We start from the raw sequence: 24,752 nt of genomic DNA, 5'->3' as shown, positions 1-24,752 counted from the left end.
TTTGTGTTTTTCTTTAACGTGAACATGTACTAACGTTCTGTGCTAGTCAGAATCCTTGAGGATATCTGAAATGGTCATTGGAATTAATTTGGTTTGGGGTTTTATTGGGTCTGGTTATGACAGAATGGTGTTTATATTTGGATCAAACAACTTTTAAAAACGAGCTTTATTACTTAGACCAGGGGGCATATGGATAAAGCACAAGTGTCAATTCTAAGAGTGACAAATTTGCTCCTATTCCTTGATTTAAAAATAAGACCGATTTAATAAAAGTTCCTAGGTATTAAGACTAGGTCTCCGCTCCTAAATTATTTAAGAGTCCCGAGAGGTATCCCAACCTAGTTTGGAGTAACAAGATGGCGGCAGCAGAGAAGACCACACACTTTCCAACAAAAATATAATGTATTTGAGTTGTGACATGGAGTTGATAAAACCATACAAGCTTGATTGTCAAGGTATATTCTTTTTGTAACTGACAGTCATGGTAAGAAATTGAATAACTTCTCCAACTCTACAAATCGGTACTGTAACTGCGGAAAGTAAAGTAGTAATTACTTTTTTGGTGGCTAAAAGATGCTGTAGGGCACCGGAGATGATTTGGACTCACCGGTCCAGGTATAAGCAGGGTCTTAAATGGCACAATTGTGGCACTAACCACATCAAACACATACAGCAGTGGCCAAAAGTTGTTGAATACCCTACAAGTGTGCTTAAACTAAAATGTGAGGGGAAATATAAAACATTAAACTCGAAGGTTTTTGGCAAAGTCTTGTTTGTCTGTAGTGTTTTGTTTGACAACCTGGCCAAAAATTATCTGCACAATTTGGCACGTTTAATTTCATCACAAAACTATTGACTCCAAGCAGAACTACACAATATGCCTACAAAATCTTTAACAAGTTTTTAATATTTGATTATAGGGTGAAGATGTCAATTTTCCTAAGACATTACTTGTGGGTACTACTGCAGTTTATTCACTTTCCAACTAATGTGTCAAACCAAAAGCAAGTGACTTGTGAGGAATGCAGGCTTTCTTGGATTTGTTGGAACTTATGTTTGCATTATTGTTCCAACTGTAAATGAGGAGACTGCACCAATACCTGTTTCTGATAATTGTGCTTTTTTTTTATATATATTAAAAAGCTTCAGTATTTTAAATGATTTTATTATAATTGCATTAAATGATTAGTGTCGCTTTGCTGTGACTTTACCCTTGCAGGCTCACTATTGGTTGGTTCAGAGGATGAGGACGGCCATTTTGGGTTGACATCTTTGTAGTCCTTAGTTCACAACACCAAAGTGCCACTTCACACTTAACAATCAGTCTTGGACTATGCTGAAAGTTGCTTTTAGGTTCTTTATAAAAGTTTCCTAGTCTTGTACAAATTTGACACTCAAGTCAAAGCTTAAGACTATTTTTAAGAGCATTTCTGAGGTTTTACACAGGCCCAGATCATAATCTGAAAGATTTGGATCTTTTCGAGGTTTAAAAATGGTTGAGATTTAAAAGGAACATGGCACTGTTTTTGAAAATAGGCTCATTTTCCAACTCCCCTTGAGTTAAACAGTTGAGTTTTACTGTTTTCGAATCCATTCAGCCGATCTCCGGGTCTGGCAGTAGCACTTTTAGCATAGCTTAGCATAGATCATTGAATCTGATTAGACTGTTAGCATTTCGCTCCAAAAAAATGACGTTTAGATATTTTTCCTATTTAAAACTTGACTCTTCTGTAGTTTCACTATACAAATTTGCCACATAACTTAAACCTATCATCTATGCTTACATTTTAATAAATGCAAAATAACATTTTTGACACCTTAGCACTTATTCTTTAAGTTCACCCAAAAAGTAAAATTGTCATTATTCTCCCTCATGAGGTTCCAAACACAAGACTTTTGTTCATCTTCGGAACACAAATTAAGATCTTTATGATGAAATCTGTGAGCTTTCTGTCCCTCCATAGACAGCTACGCAACTGACACTTTGACGCTTCATAAAGAGAAAAAAAAAATGAATCCATATGAATTGAGCGGTTTAATCCAAATTTTTATATGTGAATAAAAGCCTAAATTCAATCTGTTCATTATATAAAGTGATCGAGTTCCGCTCAATTCATATGGATTAGTTTTATGACCTCTTTATTAACTTTTTGAAGCGTCAAAGTGGTAGTTGTGTAGCTGTCAATGGAGGGACAGAAAGCTCTCAGGTTTCATCAAACAGATCTTCATTTGAGTTCCAAAAGAAACGAAAGTCTTCGGAACGTCATGAGGGTGAGTAATTAATGACAGAATGTTCATTTTTGGGTGAACTAACCCTTAAGTTATCAGCACCTGATATCATTGATTTTGTGAATGTGGCAAAGTTCACTTGACCTCTACACAAAGTATTTAATGTGAAATGCAACTGACGCACAATAGATAGAAGTGATGCCTGATTTTCATTTCATCTTTTCACATTTGAATAAGGCTTAAAAGGCTGCAAGACATTGGGAAAATGATGAGGTGATACCCAGTGTATGTGACTGGAAAAATGAGGATCTTAGTGACGGTCTACTAAACTGAGGGTTTTAAATTTGCATCAAGGTCCAGCACTAGTGCATCAACAAAGTCTTCAATGGTAGGGGCCTTCTGTAGCATTCCTGAGGATACAAAATCAATCTGTGAATATGTACTTGTAATATTAACAGTTGGTGAAGTCTTACAAAATGTTTTAATATTACCTTGGACCATCAGCATAGGCTCTTTACTACCTCCATGAGAGAGCATCTCTCTGCGGTAACGCTCTCCCATCACTCTGCAAATGAGACGGTTTATTTTGTATGTTAGGGTAGTGAACCCTGGGTACCAGTTTGATGTACATTTGTGCACTCAGCATCCACCATAATGCATATGATAAAAATGGCAAGAGGATGGCATTACACTGACCTACTGAAGGGGTCCTGTAGAAAGCACTGCCTCCACACCATAGAGGCAACCGCCCTGGACATGAGGTAGGAGTAATATTTAGCACCATAGCCAACCAGGTGACTAAATCTCAGCTGCCAAGCCTATATAATCAGAGAAAATGTAGGATAAGCATTTATTTTCAACGTAAAATAAAACATAGAAACTCAACAAAAAAAAAAGATCTGTGGCCCTGCAACTCACTGTGTCATAAACATATGGTAACCCGTAAAATTTCTCCTGCATTTCTCTGAGGATGTCGGTAGTTGATCTGTATTGTGGTTTTCCATGATAAACCTGATCCAAAACTGCATAAAAAATCTGTAAAGAGAAGATTTGCGCCAAAAACATAAATGACTATTACTAATAGACATTTAACCTTATAAAGCCTACTGTATCATATTTGATTTACACATTTCTAAAGCTTCTAAATGATCAACATGATCAAACGTTTGCTGTAAAACATCTACTATATGCCTTTTGTCATCTGATTGATAGTTTATACTTTATAGCAAGTTAAAGGCCATTTAGTATAATTTTAAAAACATCCCTGGTTAAGTTGTGGTACACGTGTCTACTGGTTGTGGAATCTTTAATAACTTTTATGAAGTAAACGTAAGAAAATATGTTTTTTTATTGTTGGTAATATTTCAAAATAAATAATGGAATGAAGCAAACTAGGTTTACCTGATTAACTATACATCATTTTTGTTTAGAAAAATTATGTTAAAGGCACAACACGTAAGATTTTTGGATTAAAATATCCAAAAACCACTAGAACAGTGTTCTATGTTTTGTTGACTTGTGTAAGTACATTATCCCAAATGTTTTTATCCAAGAATGTTTAAATCCAGAGAAAAATCAATTTCGTGCGTCGCCTATCAATGACATCATACCCGTGTTACCTCCGATTTCCGATTTTATTTTGTAGAAACCATGGAAACACCAAAGACGCTTTAATATATTATATTTTTTATTAGACTGGTGAGCAACTGTTTGGATACATTCATCGACAGAAAACAAATTATTGTTATATAGCTCATCACGGTCTCATTTTCATGATTTACCACGAGTACCATGTTTTACCCTGCCTAATTTCGATCTAGCTCACTGCAGTGTGTAACAAGTGTCTCATAGTAGCCACCGAGTGAACGCACAGAGTAGCATTATAACATAACTTTCAACACACTCATATAATGTATCTAATATGATAAAACAGCACTGTGTATTCATGACCAGAAAAAGCGGAAGCGGTCGTCTGTGGCGTAATAAAAGCTCCACGAAATCCAGGCGTCATCAAGCTACACCTTTGTTTTGAATAAGCGACCTCTAGCGGCAAAAAAAATACATATTGTGGCCCCTAAAATGTGAGTGTCAAATATAAATAAGATACTCCAGGCTTCTGATGAACATTTATTTCTCCATCTCTCAATCATTGTATTGCAGTGCATGATATGCTTTTTTTTTTCCACAGTAAAAACTGCAGAGCTTTGATAATAAAACTAAATATTTAAATATCATCTTTTATTGGGAGATAAAGTTTGGGCCTCTGAATAAAAAACGTTTTTTACTTCCTCGAACATGAACTCCATATTCTTCTATATCATACTACATGAGCCATAAAAGCCTGATGTACCAAATATGCCCCTAAAAAATGCAAACTCTGCTTTCTCTAAAGGTTTAATAAATGGTAAAAAGATTTTTCTGACTATTAGGTCAGGCTTTACAGGGTTAAATGGTTAGTTCACATAAAAATGACATTTCTGCCATTAAACTTACACTATGTAACTTTTCCGTCCACTAGAGGTCGCCTGTTCAAAACAAAGGCGTAGTTTGATGACGCCACGTTTGAGCGCAGAATCTTGGGACATGTGGTCTTCACCTCACAGCCGGTGGAAAACAGTCAGGATAGGACTCGGGCAGAAATCATGTTCATGGATGCGATTATTAACGTTACTGTAGTCTGAAGCAGAGCAGGACCGAGTGTTGTGGAGCTGAGCAAGGCCGCAGGAGCGATTGAAGAGCGGGACTGTTATTATGGCATAGTCGCCGGCGGGACTTTTATTATGACACGGTTGCCGGCGCCACTTCCTCTTTTCCAGTCATGAGTGAGGTAACGCAACTCTGTTTATCGTACTAGATATATCTGAGTGTGTTGAAAAGGAAGTTATGACATTCGCTCGGCGGCTGCTATGACACTTGTTCACACTGCAGTGAGAGTAAAGTGTTTCACTGAATAAAACCGGAAACCGAGGGTGACGCAGATATGATGCAATCGACAGGCGACTCCCTCACACGCATAGCTCACACGTCCCGGTTCCACGATTTACAAATAGTTGGAAACATTTGGGATATTCTAAGTACTCAACTGAACAAAATATATAACACTGGCCGAGTGGTTTCTGGATATTTTACTGCAAAAATCCTACATAGTTCACCTTTAATTACTCACCCTCATGTCGTTCCAAACCCATAAGACCTTCGTTCATCTTCAGAACACATATTAATATTTCCAGTACCCTGGCTTACCATTGGCCGACGCTGCTCACATGAGCACCACGACCCATGTGCATAGCAACAGAGTAGTATGTCCGAATTCATAGTATTCGAAAAACAGTAGGCGAAAAGTACCCGGATGACCTACTTCCGGCAAGATTCTGAAGTGCGCATACGATGGACACTTTACTTTCCCATGAGGCCACGGGAGACGATTTATGAATGGAGTCGATGGGACGCAACTGACGCTGGTAGGTCACATGATCATGACAACATGGCGGATATAGTACGTCCGGATTACATTCATACTACATTCATTCATACTACATAGAACATACTTTTTTAACGGTCGCGATGTTCGTTCAAATTCAAATGTAGTATGCGATTTCAGACCATGAGCCCATGAGTCGTTCCGCCGTAGAACTAGGAGGTGCTACAATGTTTCCACTGCATCAACAGCGTAAGAGTCTGACACATTGTTGAATAAAGTCATGATTTTGTTTGTTTTTGCACACAAAAAGTATTCTCGTCGCTTCATAAAATTAAGGTTGAACGACTGGAGTCACATGGACGATTTGAACGATGTCATTATTACCTTTCTGGCCCTTGAAAGTGTTCATTAAATGGCTGTCTATGGAGGGGTCAGAGAGCTCTTGGATTTCATTAAAATATCTTTATTTGTGTTCTGAAGATGAACGAAGGTCTTAACAGGTTTGGAACGACATGAGGGTGAGTGATTAATGGCAGAAATCTAGGTTTTAGGCGAACTGACCCTTTAAAGGGTAACTAAACCCTAACCCAACTTTTTTTTGTAAATGATCTGCAAGACTGGGGCGTTATTAATGCTGTTCATTAATGCTAAGAAATGTTCTCCCCAATCACGATGATGAGAACGGCTTCACTGAGTTCACTCCAGAATGATCTCTCATGTTACATGAAGTAGAAACATTATGAATGAAACTCACTTGACACTTGCTTTAACATTGTAATGAAGAAAATACGGTTAAGTAATGCAGTTGTCAGTACACGTCAGGCTTTTCTTGCGATATTATTGCCGCCCGTCATGTGTACAGAAGATCATTTTCATACATGAGACGCACTTTCAAACCCTGACACGCAAGTGGTTGCCGTGGTAACGAACAACAATACCGTAACGTGCTGGCGTATATAGTCTAGCTTTTATTTGAGGAAATCTGTTTATAATAGGCTATTGGGTTTGAACTTATTGGTCCTGCGCTGCTTATTGATTCAGTTCATTTGAATGAAAATACATTGCATATATCTGATCTATTGTTAGTGGCATTCAGTGAAAGGATTTGACTGTTCATAGATTAGGTCAGTTCTCTTGCGCTGCTCCTTTGCTAGCATCGTCGGCATCGGGAGTTGACGCAGTTAACACGCATTGATAAGGCTCCGGGTCTGTGTCTACAGACAATTCACCCTGCTCCACTTCAGGTGGGGGAGAATGACCGCTCTGTTGCAAAGCTACTGGCGTCACTCCAGTCATTCTCCATCTTTGCCACTCGCAAGTCAGACAGCTGTCAATCAATCCGTCACTGCGGGTCTCAGGTGCACGCCCTCCCCTCGGTCCCGCCCTCGGTTCATCCCCTGTCTACGCTGGGCTCTGCCCACTTTTCCAGCATTTTTCAAATATTGCTAACTCTGGTATACTTTGGACGGGATCTTTGACAGCGTATCCGCGCTTGAACTTAAGTGAACAAAACTTTCTGCAATGGTGGCGTTCACACAGTTCCCAGTTCCCTGCCCTGAGCAACCTGGCAATATATGTTCTTTGCATCCTGCCCACGAGAGCTCCGTCAGAGAGAACATTCAGCCTTTGTGGTCGGATTTTGGAGGAGAGATGTTCGGTAATGAAACTGTTGTCAGTCAGCGACATTCTGTTCTTGCATGGATGTTAAAAAAATGTTTTATTGTATAGCTAGTTAGCCGACAGTTTTCGTTTATTTGTATTTTTGGCTTATTTGTTTAAGGTGTAACAGTATCGTGATAAGACAAAAAGAACAAATAAAACTATAGTATAGCCAACATTTTATATTTGTTATCCGAGTCACTCTCTTTAGGGGAAATTTAAATCTGGAAACGAAGTCTTAAAAATCATTCTAAGCAGTAACCAGGTGAACACAGAGTGAAATTTAAAGGGTTAGTTCACCCAAAAATGACAATTCTGTCATTAATTACTCACCCTCATGTCGTTCGACACCCGTAAGACCTCCGTTCATCTTCGGAACACAAATGAAGATATTTTTGTTGAAAGCTGATGGCTGAGAAAGGCTTCAGATAGGCCTCCATTGGCATTCAGTACATTTACACTCACAAGACCCATAAAAGGCACTTAAAACGTCGTTACAAAGTCCATCTCACCACAGTGGCTCTCCAATAATTTTACGAAGCGACGACAATAGTTCAAAATCAAAATAACGACTTTATTCAACCTCTTCTTATCTTCCGTGTAGGCCTCCACGACGCATGCGCGAGAATATGACGTAGCGCCGGCGTTCGGGAATCCATGGAATGCACACTTTAGTCCCATTTGAGCACTACGCCGAGACCTAAACAGGGTTTTTCCTGGGTCAAAAATGGTCTTCGGTGGTGGCTGACAGACATGGTCATCCACACATACACAGTAAAAAGTACCCTACCCACGTGATCTGCGATCGCAATACTGACAATAAATTTAAAATAAATTCAAAGAAACAGTTTGTAATTTTTGCTTATCTTATTTCGATACCTTGATTTTTGTTTCTTTTGTTCCTCATTTTTACACTATTTACAAATAATTGTTTTGGTATATAACCATATCAATATTAAAAAATAGTATTAAAAAAATAACAAATAGCCTAATTTTCTGCCATATACAATTTCTTAAAATTATCAGCTAGCTAATAACTTTGTTCTGGTTTCACCTCACTCCAGTCTAAACTAAATGATTTTAGGCTATCTATTTACTACACATTGTCAACAGAAATAAGCTGAAAGACTGTGGATAATTCAAACTAATTCTTACTATCCACTCTTGCTAAATTGGGTGAGCACACTTGTGTTCTCATTTCAGATGTTCTGAGTAAATGATTAAACTGATTCGTGAGTTCAGTGTTGGACAGTTCAGTTGTTCTAACCAGTCGTTAAAATGATTCGGTTCAAAGGAGTCATTAGGTCGCGAATCGGACACCAGCAGACGCTTTGTGTGTGAATCCCGTCTGTTAGAACATCGCGAAAGATTTGTCAACACACAGAAAACACTTCATAACTGGATAGGATTTGTTTCCCGTTTATTGAAAGTATGGTTTATGTCAGTAGGTCGGTGAAGAGTTAGCGTTTTTTGAGCGCAATTCACATCCAGCGGTAGTTCAAGGAAAAAAATGTCCGAATCCACCACGTGCAACATGGATTCGGTCTTCCGACCTTTTGATTAACGTGATATGTGATATATTAGAATGCTAAAACGGTGCTTATTTTGAAGACCGAGAGCGTGTGCGCGGGGTAGGGCTCTCCGCTCGATCTCTCTGCATGCGCGCGGGGTAGGGCTCCGCTCGTTCTCTCTGTCATCAGTTAACATGCGCCGATCACAAGCGCAGTAGATCTACATCACTCATAAATCACAATAACTGATCAAATAAGGCTTTGGCGGGGCAAAAATTCGTTTTGGCGGCCGCCAAAAATTTTTCAATGTAGGAAAAACCCTGCTAAAGCACGACCAATGTAGAATCCAACAGCTTAGATACGCGCGTCTTCCTCTGCTTGTAAACAAATCGCTTCTGGGTCATGTGTCCGAACGCCGGATCTGCGTCATATTCTCGCGCATGCGTCGTGGAGGCATACACGGAAGACAAGAACAAGTTGGATAAAGGAGTTATTTCGATTTTTTTTTGCGCACAAAAACTATTGTCGTCGCATCGTAAAATTATTGTAGAGCCACTGTGGTGAGATGGACTTTGTAACGACGTTTTAAGTGCCTTTTATGGGTCTTGTGAGTGTAAATGTACTGAATGCCAATGGAGGCCTATCTGAAGCCTTTCTCAGCCATCAGCTTTCAACAAAAATATCTTCATTTGTGTTCCGAAGATGAACGGAGGTCTTACGGGTGTCGAACGACATGAGGGTGAGTAATTAATGACAGAATTTTTATTTTTGGGTCAACTAACCCTTTAAGTGGGATTGGGTGGGTGTGTGTGGAATAGGGATGGGTGATATCTTATCGTTTGCGATATACCGGTAAAAATTCTCCCCACGATAAGAATTTGTCTTCCCGCGATAATAACGATAAAGCCTAGTTGATAGCGCGACCCATCCGCACCGTGCCACCGCTGGCCATCTCTTGATGCTTAAAGCGTTTACTTTATGATGTCCGTAGTGGCTGCGTTCCTCAATATGTATAGCTGAACGGGTCTTGTGGTGCCCCCGCAGCACTCGGTGCCCTAAGCGCCGCGCAATGGGAGCGGCAGCACTGAATCCGCATCTCACGTGCAGATCGAAAACAACTATGGCGGAAGCTGCGGAAGAGTTCATAGCTAAACAATGGGCTACCTGAGGGCAATCTGAACCTGTACATACAGATGTATTTTCACTCGCTGAGCACTTGGACTGAGCGCTTAAGAGATTCGCTCTGTCTCAATTGATCGGTAAAGCAAACTATTTCAGTTCATCTCAATGAATGCGCAGTGTATTTGACGCACATTAAACACTAGTGTGAGGCGCGCGACTGAGAATGCTCAGTGTTTCACACACACTCAAAGAGAGAGCGAGAGAGACTTATACCACACAGAATTGACGTGCTACATGTAAACAATATCCTTTGTTGTATTTTCCTGTAAAATAATGGCGTTTATTTGGAATTATTCAGCCTTTCATGAACAGGAAGAAACGAATGCACAAACGGGAATCTCATTGGCTGGCGTGCACCTATTACTGTGCCTGTTTTGATTTCAGCAAATCAGTTTGAATGAGCGCTGACAACGTGATTAATATTCATGAACCCAGAAGCTCATTATTCCTTAGTGCAGTTTATTTTTATTAGTAGAAGAATTCGTGGTATTATTATCTGATCAACTCAAATTACTGAAGTTCTATCATTAAATCATTATTTTCAACTTTTTTGTAATCTGAAGACATTTTTGGCAGAATTACTTTTGTTGTTTCTGCTATTTTTACCACTGTTTGCACCATGTATGAATAAATATAGAATCGGTTTACATGTAAAACTTGTCATTGATTTCAAAATTATTATTGTTTGTATTGTGATGTTTTTTAGCACAGTTGCACTATTTAAACATTACCTGCACTTTTACAGAAGACAATTATATTTGCAACTTTTCCATTTCTGAAAAGGCTGGTGTAGAATTTTACAACAAAATTTTTTTTTATGAAATATATATATATTTTTTTCTTTTATGTATTATAGGAGCCTATTTGATGACATGTACGTTTTATTTTAGATCATTGTTTGTTTTTCTGAGACTCAAGAATGCATGCAGCTTTCACTTGTATCCAAAAACATGGGGAATGATACTACATTTATCGTCATTGATATCGTTATCGCAATAAATACTAGAAAATATCGGGATACATTTTTAAGTCCATATCGCCCATCCCTAGTGTGGAATAGAACCTAACAGGAGCGGGACGAAAAAAGCAGTGCAGACCTCTACTCTATGACAGAGCAGTGATATTGTCTTCAGTACCTGAAGCTGAGTGTCAGCAGCACCACAAACCCTCTTAGACTCACATAAACGGGACACTAGGCTCTCTGGAAGGGGCTGAAGGGAACAAAAGACATGTTTAATCAACATGGAGTTCATCTAATGGGGTTCAGATTCAGAGATGATGAAGTAGCTATGTGAACAAACCCAACCTCTCCAGTCTGATAATGGCGCGCAAACTGGCTCACAACCCGGTAATCTGAGGCGAAATACTCCATCAGAACAGAAGGGACTTCAGCAAAGTCTGTGGGGCACCTAGTTCCTTTATAGATACATAAATAAAACTCAGGTCAAACTGGTAGTTATTTGTCATGTAAATTCAATTTGGTATATTTAAACACATTCCATTCATTTAATTCAGGCTAAAGGAGGAGTATAAAATAGTACCTGTAGTAACCATCACCAAATAATCCTGAATATGCAGTTAACTGACCTGTGACATGCTGATAGCGTGTCCTGCCTAACATGGAGTGCATGGCATGTCCCATCTCATGAAACAGGTTTTCCACCATGGAGGGTGTGAGCAGAGATGGGGTTTTGCCGCTGGGTGGAGGTAGACTCAGCATCAGCACCACAACTGGCACCTGGTAAACACCATCTTTACTCAGCCGACCACCGCGGATGGTAAAGTGACAGTCCTGCCATACAGGGGGAACAGTTTGTTCATGAATAAATAAATAAAATATTCTGTATACGCTTTAGGGTACAATTCTCACAATTAAATAACTATTAACTACGACGTTTGCCTCAATAAACTCCTAAATAATAACTGCTTATTAACCCTCACAGGGTCTTTGGGGTACGTTCTGACCCCATTTGATGTTTCCCTCATTAAAAAACATGGTTACCTTCATCTCAGTTGCATTAAATTTTGTGAATTTTGTCACATTAACTATCTAATGTGTCTATCGAATTAATTATATATCTAAACACACACAAAAACTGGGCTTGATTCAGTTGTTCTGAAGATATGTAAAAAAATATATATATATTAATAATATTTTTTTTTAAATCTCACACTCAGGGTCTTCGGGGTCCGTTGGACCCCACATTGAAAATGAATGGGAAAGCCAAAACATTAAGAGAAAAATCAATAAATTCGGCATAAATCAGACATTTTTCACACAGAACTGAAGGCCTGGTACTAGAGTACAAATGCAATGTGGAACAAACATGCTCACTCACTCACACACACACTCAAACACACACAGGTCTGACTGCAACAGACAGCATTTGTATAGAATTTGGCAAATAGATTTTGGCATTATTGTTATTTGAGTGTTCCTGAATCACGGTTGAAGACTAAAGGAGATTGTGCTTTCTCTGTGGCAGCGCCCGCCTATGGAATAGACTTCCTCCGCATATTAGATCCTGTGACTAGTTGGAATGTTTTAAATCTGTGTTGAAAACGCATCTCTTCTCTCTTGCTTACAACTGCCCATAGGGCCTTGGAGTCTGAGAAGTGACCGGAAGTGACATGTATTGGGTGTATTGTCAATTGTTTTCTTAATGTTGAGAGTGTAAAGCACTTTGGTCAACTTGTGTTGTTTTGAAACGTGATATAAAAATAAATGTTGATTTTATTTGAAATAGAATCAGGCACAAATGCAGATATGAAGAGGTGAGACCTAGCACAAACACACATGCATGCACACACAAACACACTTTTGCATACACACACGCACTCCTGTTAATTTCCACTTATTGTTATTGGTTTTATTTACGTATATTTTAATAATTTCTTATTCTAAAGTTAGAGGGGCTTTTTGTTTTACATTTGGGTTAGTGAAATAAATAATTTGCAAATAGAATCTGACTCTTTTTTCTGACACTTCAAAACACTTTAAACAACAGCAATAAAATTCTAACCTTTCACAAAAATACAGATTTTAATGTATGTATATTATAATGTTTAAATATATATATTCACAAAATATATTAAAAAAAAAGTTGTGATGGGAGCAGTTGGCCACATCCAGAAAAATGAATGGATCTCTATGGCCCTCTGCTGGATATATATGTTCAAAATAATTTCTAAAACTGTAATTCCTACGTTTTCTTCTAAGCAGCAGATGGCATGATTCTGCCTCTAACACCTAGATCAATATTCAGAAACAACTCATATTTAATTTAGAGCATCATTAAAGGAATTTTTCAGAAAATGTCATATACACGCTAATGGTGTAGTTCAGTAATGTTGTGGTAAATAGGCAAATAAAAGTACCAAATATCCCCCAAAACACAGCATAAATGTATAGTTGAGGAGTAAATAAAAAATGATATATCATTTGTATTAAAAAAATTGGATATTTTTTATACAATCGCTCTGTAAATGTGTGGGTTCCGAACGGACCCCAAAGACCCTGAGTGTAAAGGGGAAATGAGGACCATATGAGGGTTAATAGTTGGTAAGGTAGTTGTTACGTTTAGGTATTGGGTAGGATTGAGGATTTAGAATATGGTCATGCAGTTAATATGTGCTTTATAAGTACTAATAAACAGCAAATATCCTAGTAATATCCATGCTAATAAACAGTTAATAGTTAAGTAAATAGTAAGTTTATAGTAAACTAAAGTATTCAAATTTTTTATGTTTTTGAAAGTCTCTTATCCTGTGAAATATTATTAAAATTTCAAAGATTTTAAAATGTAATTTATTCCTGTGATGCATTGCTGCTTTCAGCATCATTACTTCAATGTCACATGATCCTTCAGAAATCATTCTAATATGGTGCTCAAGAAAGGTTTTATTATTATAAATGTTGAAAAAAGTTGTGCTGTTTAATATTTTTGTGAAAACCACTTTTTTTCAGGATATAATGTTTTGAGGTCAAGATTCGGGGGAACACGTTCAAACGATTTATCCAAGCATCACGGGAGGAGGCCTATAAATATATATACCCTAGGGCTGAGCGAATACGGGTAGAACACTTTACTGCCCTAGTACTTCAGAAATCCTTTTAAACGTATACATGTGAATTAAACACAATGGCCTTCATCGTCACTGTATGATAATGCCTATGCAAGGGATTCATCAATATGCTGATTGAGGACTGTTGGGAAACTCCAGGCACAGGATGGTCCTGTCTGGGGAGTCGTTTACACCTCAATGACACATTTGTACCATTTGCATGTGCTTTCCACTACATACTATTTGTCTACTAGTGTGTACTAACATGTAACTATGTCATGTTTGGTCTCATCTGATAGCTCATAAACTGAATTTAATGGCGGTGAGACAATAAAGTATCCTAATGTACAATCTAGGAGCTATTACTTAAAAATGCATTGAGGAGAATTTGTTAATGTACTTCTCCCCCTCTTGATCACCACCCATCAGTTTTTGGTGTTGATATTCCACTCATGTTTAACAATGCTTTGCTCAGGGTATTAGAAGGTAACTGTTGTTCGGGGAGAAAGGCTTTATTCTGAAAAGGTTAGTACTCCGAGCTCGGAGCCCTCCCCTCAGACAGCACGCCAAATACGCATACTCTCTTACTTATCTGATTATTTGTAAGTGTGAACTTAAAAAAACTTTTAAAAAACCTTGCTGAATAAAATATGTATATCTTTTTTTAAAAAAAAGAAAAAACTTACTGCCCCTAAACTTTTGAATGGTAGTGTCTGTATAGTTGCAAGAAAAAATATGTAAACTGCTTACAGAATCTGTGAAAGTGTGAATAATTTTAACAAAGTGAGAGAGATCATACAAAATGCATGTTCTTTTTTTATTTAGTACTGTCCTGAATAAGATATTTTATATCAAAATGTTTACATATAGTCCACAAGACAAAAAACTGCTGAATGTATTAAAATGACCCCGTTCAAAAGTTTATGATTCTCACCAGGTCCTGCAAATTCTTCAGTTTTCCATCATCTTTTGCATATTTGAACCCTTTCCAGCAGTGACTATATGATTTTGATGAATTGAGGGACTCATACACAACTATTAAAAAAGGTTGAAAACATTCACTGATGCTCCAGAAGGAAACACGATGCATTAAGAGCCGGGGGGTGAAAACTTATTGAAATTGAAGATCAAGGTAAATTGGACTTAATTTGTCTTCCAGGAAACATGCAAGTATCTTCTGTTACTTCCGAAGGGCAGTAGTAAGTGAAAAAAACTGATATTTAAATAAAATAAGAACATTTTGGAGATCTTCATCGTGTTCAAAAGTTTTCACCCCCGGCTCTTACTGCATCGTGTTTCCTTCTGGAGCATCAGTGAATGGTTGAACCTTTTTTTAATAGTTGTGTTTGAGTCCCTCAATTGTCCTCACTGTGAAAAGATGGATCTCAAAATCATACAGTCACTGCTGGAAAGGGTTCAAATATGCAAAAGATGCTGGAAAACTGAAGAATCTGCAGATTTTTCTGAAGAACATTGGACAAACAAGGGACTCAAGAACAACCATCACAAAACAAAAAAACAGTCGTGGATCATCCAGGTGATGACACACAGAAGAATTCACAGAGTCATTTTTATAAATTCATGTTTTTGTCTTGTGGGGAAAAAATGGTATATAAAATATCTTATTCATGACAGTACTAAATAAAAAATAACATGCATTTTGTATGATCTCCCTAATGTTGCTTAAATTATTCACATTTTCACAGATTCTGCAAGGGGTTCATATACTTTTGAACGTGCAACTGTATGTGTGTGTGTGTGTGTGTGTGTGTGTGTGCGTAGGCCTGTTACGATAACGATATCGTCCCAGAAATAATTGCGATAAACGATATTATTGTCATTTTAAGACTATTTTATGCCACTGAATATATAATCCTAATATAACAGCATAATAATGCAAGTAGACCTACACACTTTCAAATGACAACCTTTTAATTCTTTAGATCATGGAAATTAAGGGTAAAAAATATATTATCATAAATAAAATGGAATAAAAAGTAAATAAACATTTTGCCTTGTGAAACGGCTTTAACACTCGTCAGTCTGCGTTGACATTTATTTGTGCACCGGAACAGGGGATTGTGGCTTTGAAATCGAGTCCATTTGGGCTTATTCTTCCAAACTGTCAGTAATTGTCAGGAAAACACTATAACGCCTCAAATGGCGCCTTTATTTCACCTGTCGATAACCGCTCTGTGTATGAAGGAACTGCCCGAGAACCACTTTCGCCTCCATCACGGAAAACATACAAGATGACAGCACAATCGAGTAAAAATTTTGGTGACATTCATTATCATGCAAACATAATGGGCGATATATTGCATCACAAAAAAGTATTGAGGTCATGTACATATATTGTGCGATATATCGATATATTGATTATTGCGACAGGCCTATGTGTGGGTGTCTATTTAATTTCATCAATATTATGTATATTATGTGCTTTACGCCACATCATCTGAAGCTTGGCATTGTACATGATGATGTGAGGCTTGGATGCAGCAACTAGGCCATGGGAAACCCATTCCATTCCAAAAACCTTTCCACTTTTATTATATCGTTGTCATGTAAATGTACCCTTAGTGTATATATGCATTGTACAGAATCAGTCAAGAGCAGACAGCTGTACCTGGTGAGGTTTATCAGGTCTACGGAAGAAATCACAGTAAATGTATCCCAGCAGTCCCTCTGTTTCATGGACCAAGGCCTGTTTTGCAGCACAAGACACAGTAAATACAGCTGGCCATTTGCATAAATACATCTGTAAGTAATTGATGGAAGGTTGATCTTGAAAACTGAGTGAACGAAGATGGAGGAGAGCAGCTCACCAGCTTTCGAACATCTTCACTCCACACTTCACCCATCTTCGGCTGCACCGTTTGGAAAGAAACACCCAGAAGCTGAGTGAAGAGATGGTTGAGTCCCTCCATGCAAGCACCGAGAGAGAAGTACGGACTGTAGACGCTGGGATCAATGTTAAACCTACAGGTACATGAGCGTATATGAGCATAAACACGAAGTAGATGGCTTATTTAGAGCGATGTATGCATGAAAACGCCTTACTTTTCTGTTCGTATGGCACCGCTGAGGTACGCATGATCCCACGGCATCACTTCCTGACATGTGAAAAACAATATTTAGGAAATCTGTCTGCATTTGGGATGCAAACGAAAAAAAGGGGAAAACAATGTACACAAAACAAATCCGGCGGACAAAATAAACATTTACAGGATTTGTTGAGCGTGTTTTCTTCTTCATTTCTTTCATCATCGCGAAGTCCTTTGACGTTCTGTGTTATGGCAAACAAACAAAGTAAGCTTTACAACACATCAAAGACTCTCATTAAAAATAGCAGTTACTGTGAAACACACCTGTCAAAGAGTTTTTCGGTAAGCAGCTTCAAAAACTTCATCACAGTCTCTGTAAAACAAACAAATTCGTTTACACGTTTGTTTTTGCTGCTCCTTCATTTGCAGCTTTTAAACAAAAGTAGCAATGAGGACTATAGCCAGCAGTTGATGATCTGATTAAAAGCCATTTTACCTGGGTTTTTAGCCATTGTTCCCTTCAAAGCCCTGTGTGCAAACGACTCATAGCCCACTAATGTTGCCAGCTCATGTCTACAAGCCAAAAGCTCATCCAGACAAAGCAAGAGACTAGCGTTGGGGTACAGAAAGATTTTATACGCAGCTTCCCGCACCTACCAGAGGGACGAAAAAAAGACGCTTGAACATGCAATTGAAAGCATGGCTTGCGTAAACCGCCAAGCACATCACAGGAACGTGACGGAATTTTGTGCACCTTTAATAAGCTCAAGCAACAAACAAACAAACAGATGGCACCCAAGTAAACAGAATCATTTGATCATACACACCAGCTCATTAGGAGAGTCAGCATGCAACCCGCCAATTTGAACGCGGTTCCCGTCTATAGAGAAGCAGTGGCGGATGTGCTCTGGTAGAACTTGCTTCTCAATGGCGTTTGGAAGCTGAGAGCCGCTCAAAAAGTCGTGGTTAAGATCCAGTAGCTTCACATTCAGTGCGACAGCCTTGCTCCTCTGAGATGATTTATAAAGAAAGATTATAATCGGTATGATCACATTAGAGCAGGCTTGCATTTTGGGCTTAAAGGGTTGTTCTCACCTTCGATTCATCCAGATGTATTCCACTGATCTCAAAATCTAACATGAAAAGCTCTGCCACTCTCCTAAACCAGCAAGAGAACCATATGCATTACCATTTAAGAAATTAATAATTTTATTCAGCAAGAATGCATTAAATTGATCAAAAAAGACAGTAAAGACAATTATAGTTTCAAATGCAATAATTTCCATTCATCAAAGAATCCTGAAAACAATCTAACAAGCTTTCTACCAAAGAAGTTTTCAACAATGATAATAATAATGTTTCTTCAGCACCAAATAGTCATATTAGAATGATTTTTAAAGGATCATGTGACACTGAAGACTGAATTAAAGGATTAGTTCACTTTAAAATGAAAATTACCCCATGGTTTACTCACCCTCAAGACATCATAGGTGTCTGACATTCTTCTTTCAGATGAACACAATCAGAGTTATATAAATATATATCCTGGCTCTTCCAAGCTTTATAATGGCAGTAAACAGGGCCCACAAGTTTGAAGCCCAAAAAAGTGCATCCATCCATCATAAACATACTCCACACGGCTCCAGGGGTTAATATAGGCCTTCTGAAGCGAAGCGATGCGTTATATCCATATTTAAGACTTTTTAAAGTAAAATATCTAGCCTCCGCCAGACCACCTTCCATATTCAACTTATGCAGAAAGTGTAACGTCTCTCGCAGTTAAAAACGCTTACGCTACGTCCGACGTCATCGTCACGCCAGTTACGCTTTTTCTGTAAGTTGAATACGGAAAGCGGCATGGCGGAAGCTAGATATTTTACTTTATAAAGTCTTAAATATAGATATTTGTCTTACAAAAACCTATCGATTCGCTTCATAAGGCCTTTATTAACCCCCGGAGCTGTGTGGAGCCCGTTTATGATGGATGGATACACTTTTTTGAGCTTCAAACTCATGGCCAGTGTTGCCACAGTTACTTTAAAAAAGTAATCTGATTACTGATTACTCCTTTAAAAAGTAACTTAGTTACTTTACAGATTACTTGATTTTAAAAGTAACTAAGTTAAATTACAAGTTACTTTACAAGTAACACCCTTGCCGCCTCAACATAGAAATGACAACCGTTTTTGCCAACACTCACTTTATTGGAAGTGCATTTTTAACAGTAACGTCAGCAATGTATCTCCTGACATTTTAAGTTGAAATTAAAAAATATTTCCTGAAAAAAAACAAAACACGTTTTAATAAAAAAAATATATAAAGACCGTCTTTCTTGACTTCACTTAATATAAATACTCTCCCCGAGACGCAAGAAGAAAGCAAAAATATATATTTAAATTTTTTACTAGGGAAAATGACTAAAATAGTAACTCACAGTGACTTGGATAAATGACTTTAATCTGATTATTGGTTTGGAAATAGTAACGCGTTACTGGCATCACTGCTCATGGCCCCCGTTCACCTCAATTATAAAGCATGGAAGCGCCAGGATATGTATTAATATAATTCTGATTGTGTTCATCAGAAAGAAGAAAGTCATGTAAATCATGGGATAATTTTCATTTTAAAGTGAACTAATCCTTTAATTGCTACTGAAAATTCAGCTTTGCATCACAGGAATAAACTACATTTTAAAATGTATTAAAAAAAAACTTTAATAAGCTCAAGCAACCTAAAACCTGCCTTGTGTCTGGGTCCAGTGTGGCCAAAACAGCCTCGTTTCCAAGCAAATTCTTCAGGCTCTGACACAATTCAACATTTGTATTGAGTCTGTAACATACACATATGCAAATAAAAATAAAACACAAATATTGTTTAACATTAAAACCAGAATAACCAGATGACAGATACCCACATTTCCACAACAGTTCCGATATCAACGCAGGTCCTTTCCGCTGCCTCCCGGAACGCGGCGTCCGGATGAGCCACTTTGATGAAATCTGCCTGTAACAAACACAAAACACTGAGATTTAACAGAACCCTAACAAGAATCACAGATTACATTACACCAACACAATAAAGTTTACCAGGTCTGCCACTTTGCATAAGCTGTCAGACAGCTGGTCAAAGGTTTCCACAGTGACGGCACCAGGAGGATGTGTGCAAGCCCTGTGGACCAGTAACTCTGCTTCCCTGAGAGCCTGACACAGAGAAATCTGGAAACCGGCAGGACTGCTGAGCTCTGATACTCCAAAAAGACCCTGAGAACAGAGAGGAAAGAGACTTGCTTTCATTTTGAAAAATGAAATAATAATTGTCGCCTTTGGCTTGCTTAGTTGGGGATTTCAAAACACTTACCCCCAGTTTCACAGACAAGGTTTAAACCTAGTCCCAGACTAAAATGCATGTTTGACCTGTTTTAAAGGGTTAGTGCACCCAAAAATGAAAATTCTGTTATTATTTACTCACCCTTATGTCGTTCCAAACCCATAAGACCTTAAGTTCATCTTCAGGACATTTTGATGAAATCCGAGAGGTTTCTGAACCATCCATAGACAGCAACGTCATTGAAACTTTCAAGGCCCAGAAAGGTAGACATCATTAAAATAGTCCATGTGACTACAGTGGTTCAACCTCAAAAGTGACGAGAATACTTTTTGTACGCAAAAAAAAATGAATTATTCAACAATCTCTTCTCTTCAGCGTTATTCTCTTACGCTATTCACGTAGTAAAAACTAAGGCTGGGTATTGACAATAATTTCACGATTCGATTCGATTTCCATTCACAAGCTTGCGATTTGATTCAGATTTCGATTCAATTCAATATTGATTATTGTGGATATATATCAGATACAGTACATGGCAAGTATTCTTGAGGGAAAAAAATCTCTCAACTAATGCTGTAAACTCAACAGGGAGTCAGTTGGTACTACATTACTATAATAATGAAGGATTTAAATTCAAATATAAATTACACTCAAGGATGTCTTTTTATAATAATAATAATAAGGTTATAATGCTAACTTTACAATTACATAATCATATTTCTACTCTAATTTGTTTTTTGAAATATAAACATTTAAATGGTGGCAGTCATAAAAACTTGACGGATTTATTCAAGCATACATACATATTGAAGAACATTAAAAATTATAATAAATACATAATGTGGTGCATATATTTATCAAAATGCTCATCTCTAGAGTTAATTTTTCTAGCTGACTATCGAGTTTATGTAGCCTGGATGCCAGCCGAACTTAGCCCTGCCCACAACATTTGAGGTCAGGAAGTTCGGTCTGGACATTTTTTTTTTTTTTTTTTTCGGTCTTGACTTGATCCGTTGTGGAGCAACTATGCTCGAACCAGAGCTATTCGGACCAATCATATTGCCAGGGCGGGCTTTATACGATGATGGACAGATGATCAACAGTAACGTAACCATCCACGTCACCAAAGAGCGCTTGGGTTGAATTAATTCTAATCCTAAACGAGAACTTGTTCGTATATGCATTCACCTTCACTATTTCTCTCAAAAATGAGGATTGTGTTGGTAAGTACTCCGTGTATCCTTAAATTCTTTTTACAACACCGGCAAAGATCGTTTACACTTCTTCTACTTCTTCCAGCATGCGTGCAGTTGAGTTCTGTTGACTGTTCTGTTGTCACTTACTCTATTGCTCTGATTGGTTGTAGGTCTATCCAATTGCGTGCAGAGGCATTTTCTTTCCTGGTTCGGTTAAAACACGCCCCATAATCACAGCCCAATGGGAGAAATATCAGAATCATATTCTGACTAGAATCTGAGTATGACGACGTCATGCTAGAGATTTTGTTCACTGACTATGGTTTTTCTGAGGTAAATGTGACGTTACTTGACATATTGTTTACAAGCTGTTTTACTGACGTCTTTCCGCGGTTGAAACACTGATTGAGCAATTACATGAGATTGTGGTAAATTGTAATGCATCTTTTAACATACTTTCAGATGTTCATTCATGTTTATTTCGCAATGTAACTGGTATTAAAACGGAGGAGAGAAAAAAATCCGAAAAAAAAAAAAAAAAAATTCCAATTAACATGCTGCTTCTCTTGAACTGAGGTGCTACTGCGATCTGTCACGCCACATCTTTAAACAGCACCAAAATTTTGTAATAAAATGGACATCATTTGAAATCTGAGACTTTGTTTCATATCAAAAGTTAAAAAAAAAATTCGGATGGGAGGGGCTCTACAATGTTCCATTCATTTATCAACTGAAAACAGGATGAGTTATCGATTCTTGGGATTTAAGAATCAATATCGGTTCATAAAAATGAGAATCGATTAAAATAAAATAAAAAATCTATATTTTTTTACCCAGCCCTAGTAAAAGCAGTGCAGCGCTTCCAGGTTCTACGCCAGAACGCCGGCTCATCATTGGCCAGCTCTTGCATGCATCGTGGTGCTCACTTAAACAGCGTCAGCCAATGGTGAGTCTGTGTTCTGATGTAGAACCCAGAAGCGCTGTACTGTGTTTACTACGTCAACAGCGTAGGAGACTGACACAGACGAGAAGAAATTGTTGAATAAAGTCGTTATTTTGGGGGGGTTTTGCGCACAAAATTTAATCTTGTCACTTCATAACATTAAGGTTTAACCACTGTAGTCACATGGACGATTTTATGTCTTCAACTACCTTTCTGGGCCTTGAAAGTTGCAAAGACGATGCTGCCTATGGCTGGTTCAGAATTTCAAAAACCTCTCGGATTTCATCAAAAATATCTTCATTTGTGCTCCAAAGATGAATGAAGGTCCTATGGGTTTGGAACGACATGAGGGTGAGTAATTAATGACAGAATTTTCATTTTTGGGTGAACTATCCCTTTAAATGTCCTAATCAAACTAAAACCTAATCCTGGCTTAATCCAAGCCCTAGCTGTGAAACCAGGCCTTTATATTCAGTAATTTTATGGATTCGACTACACTGACACTATCGGATGATAACAAAACTTGTTTTCTGCAGAGCTGCTATATAGCTCAAATAAATATTTCATAACTGACGAATTCTTTAACATCACTGTTATTGAACTGAATTGAAGGTGTTGTTCACACCATGTCGCAATTACTAGATTTCAACTTGTAAAAAGCAGTCACGTCCTCGTAGAGGTAGTAATTATAATTTGTAAGCCGGGAATGTGACTGTGTGTACCACCTGACTGCTGCAGATTCTTTTAGGCCTTGATAGTGTTGCCCATGCCCACATCTCAAAATTACGACATGGCGTGAATGCAGCATGAATAAACATTGAACTCAATTGAGCTGAATAATGACTCTATTGCCGTCTGTAGAGTTGCTTATTGCTGAACTGAATCGACACTGAATTGTCTTGAGCTAATAATTATCTCTGTAGAGCTGCTTTACAGAATAATTTGTCTCGTATTTGATGAAGTTTGCATCATAGATCATTATTTTCCTCTTTATTGATGTGAAGCTGTTTTCAAACAAATGTGTATTGTATAATACAAATAAAGAAAGGTAAGATCGAGAGTTCATAAATTAAGATGTTATAATCATTATTCAATGTAACCATAGCATATAATTCAATTAAAATTATTTGATAAAAGTAATTAAAAAATAATAATGGATAAAATAATGCCTTAAATACAGTTTAGGACGGTTGTACACCTAAATTATTTTACTGTTAAAGCACAAGTATATTATAGTCTATAATAAACGTCTTCATAAATGAAAAGTCTCACCACATTTTTCTGTAAATGTTCCAGTCGTTGGTGCTGAACATTAAACGCTGCTCCAACAGCAGACCATGTGTTGACAGTGCGTCTATAGAGCGCGTGCGAGCGCTGCAGCAAGAGCCGCGCACAGCGCATCACTGAACATCACACAGAACACTACTAAACATTACAACATCAGCCCCCTGAGAACGCGCATTGTGAAGCCAGGACGGCTCTTATAAAGTATTATGCAAACATTACGAAATAACAAGTTTCCCGGTTTGTAAATCTGCGGAGATCAGCTGTGGATGTCACCTCTCATACGAAAAACCCACGTAAGCTTTCACTTCAGCACTTTCTATATTTACCAATAAAAACGTGAACGCTTTAGTTAAAGAAATACAATTCAGAAATGTGCTATATTGATATCTTTCACAAATGTATTCAGTTATGTGCAGCTATGTTAGGGTTAATTTTTTTTTTTTTTTTTTTTTTACATCATACACTAACGAAACTGTGCGGACGTTGCGTAAATAGCGTGTGACGTAGAGCTCAGACAGACTGTAAATAAATACATCCAAAGCAGCAAACAAAAGGTCGCCTTGCCCTTGTTCTCCATTAATACATGTGAAAATGTTTCACACGAAGATTGAGCTTTGTTATTTTGATGTTTAAGACACCTGTGGAATTAAATTCGATGCAGAATCTGAATTTGAAGAGATTACATCACATACTGGCCCAAGAGTCATAAACCACTTTGAATTACATTGTTGTTGTTTTTTTTCTTTGTGAAAAGTTCTAACAACGAAATTAAACATTCAAGCCGTATGCTATTCCAGCTGATCTGTCAGATGGCTTGTGCAAAATCAAGGACAGACAAGTTCCCTTATTTACTTAGTTACACAAGTCAGTTAGGTTTGCTTTTCA

The 24,752-nt window shown here is 37.8% G+C and overlaps 1 protein-coding gene across 3 annotated transcripts; it reads right to left on the bottom strand.

Annotated features, from left to right (window-relative positions):
- Positions 1-15: 15 nt before the first annotated feature.
- mipepb (mitochondrial intermediate peptidase b) lies at positions 16-24,167 on the bottom strand. 3 transcript variants are annotated; one of them, XM_079804778.1, is made up of 19 exons: positions 20,583-21,383; positions 20,201-20,374; positions 20,029-20,117; positions 19,857-19,943; positions 18,210-18,273; positions 17,942-18,124; positions 17,611-17,767; positions 17,439-17,487; positions 17,296-17,356; positions 17,131-17,183; positions 16,896-17,049; positions 16,697-16,774; positions 11,590-11,794; positions 11,309-11,418; positions 11,139-11,213; positions 3,148-3,264; positions 2,926-3,047; positions 2,721-2,794; positions 16-2,639 (listed from the first exon to the last, which is right to left on the bottom strand). In XM_079804778.1, the coding sequence occupies exons 1-19, from the start codon at positions 20,679-20,681 to the stop codon at positions 2,554-2,556; spliced, it is 2,037 nt and encodes a 678-aa protein (XP_079660904.1). In that variant the 5' UTR covers positions 20,682-21,383; the 3' UTR covers positions 16-2,553. The 3 variants fall into 3 exon arrangements, with proteins under 3 accessions (XP_079660904.1, XP_079660902.1, XP_079660903.1); XM_079804776.1 differs by lacking the exon at positions 20,583-21,383 and adding an exon at positions 23,853-24,167 and having other exon boundaries at positions 387-2,639; XM_079804777.1 differs by lacking the exon at positions 20,583-21,383 and adding an exon at positions 23,856-24,035 and having other exon boundaries at positions 387-2,639.
- Positions 24,168-24,752: the final 585 nt, after the last annotated feature.

The sequence above is a fragment of the Gobio gobio genome (genome assembly GCF_949357685.1).
Source record: "Gobio gobio genome assembly, chromosome: 22".
NCBI classification, from domain to species: domain Eukaryota; kingdom Metazoa; phylum Chordata; class Actinopteri; order Cypriniformes; family Gobionidae; genus Gobio; species Gobio gobio.
Note: the sequence above shows the minus strand (reverse complement) of the source record. Positions and strands in the feature narration are given on the sequence as shown.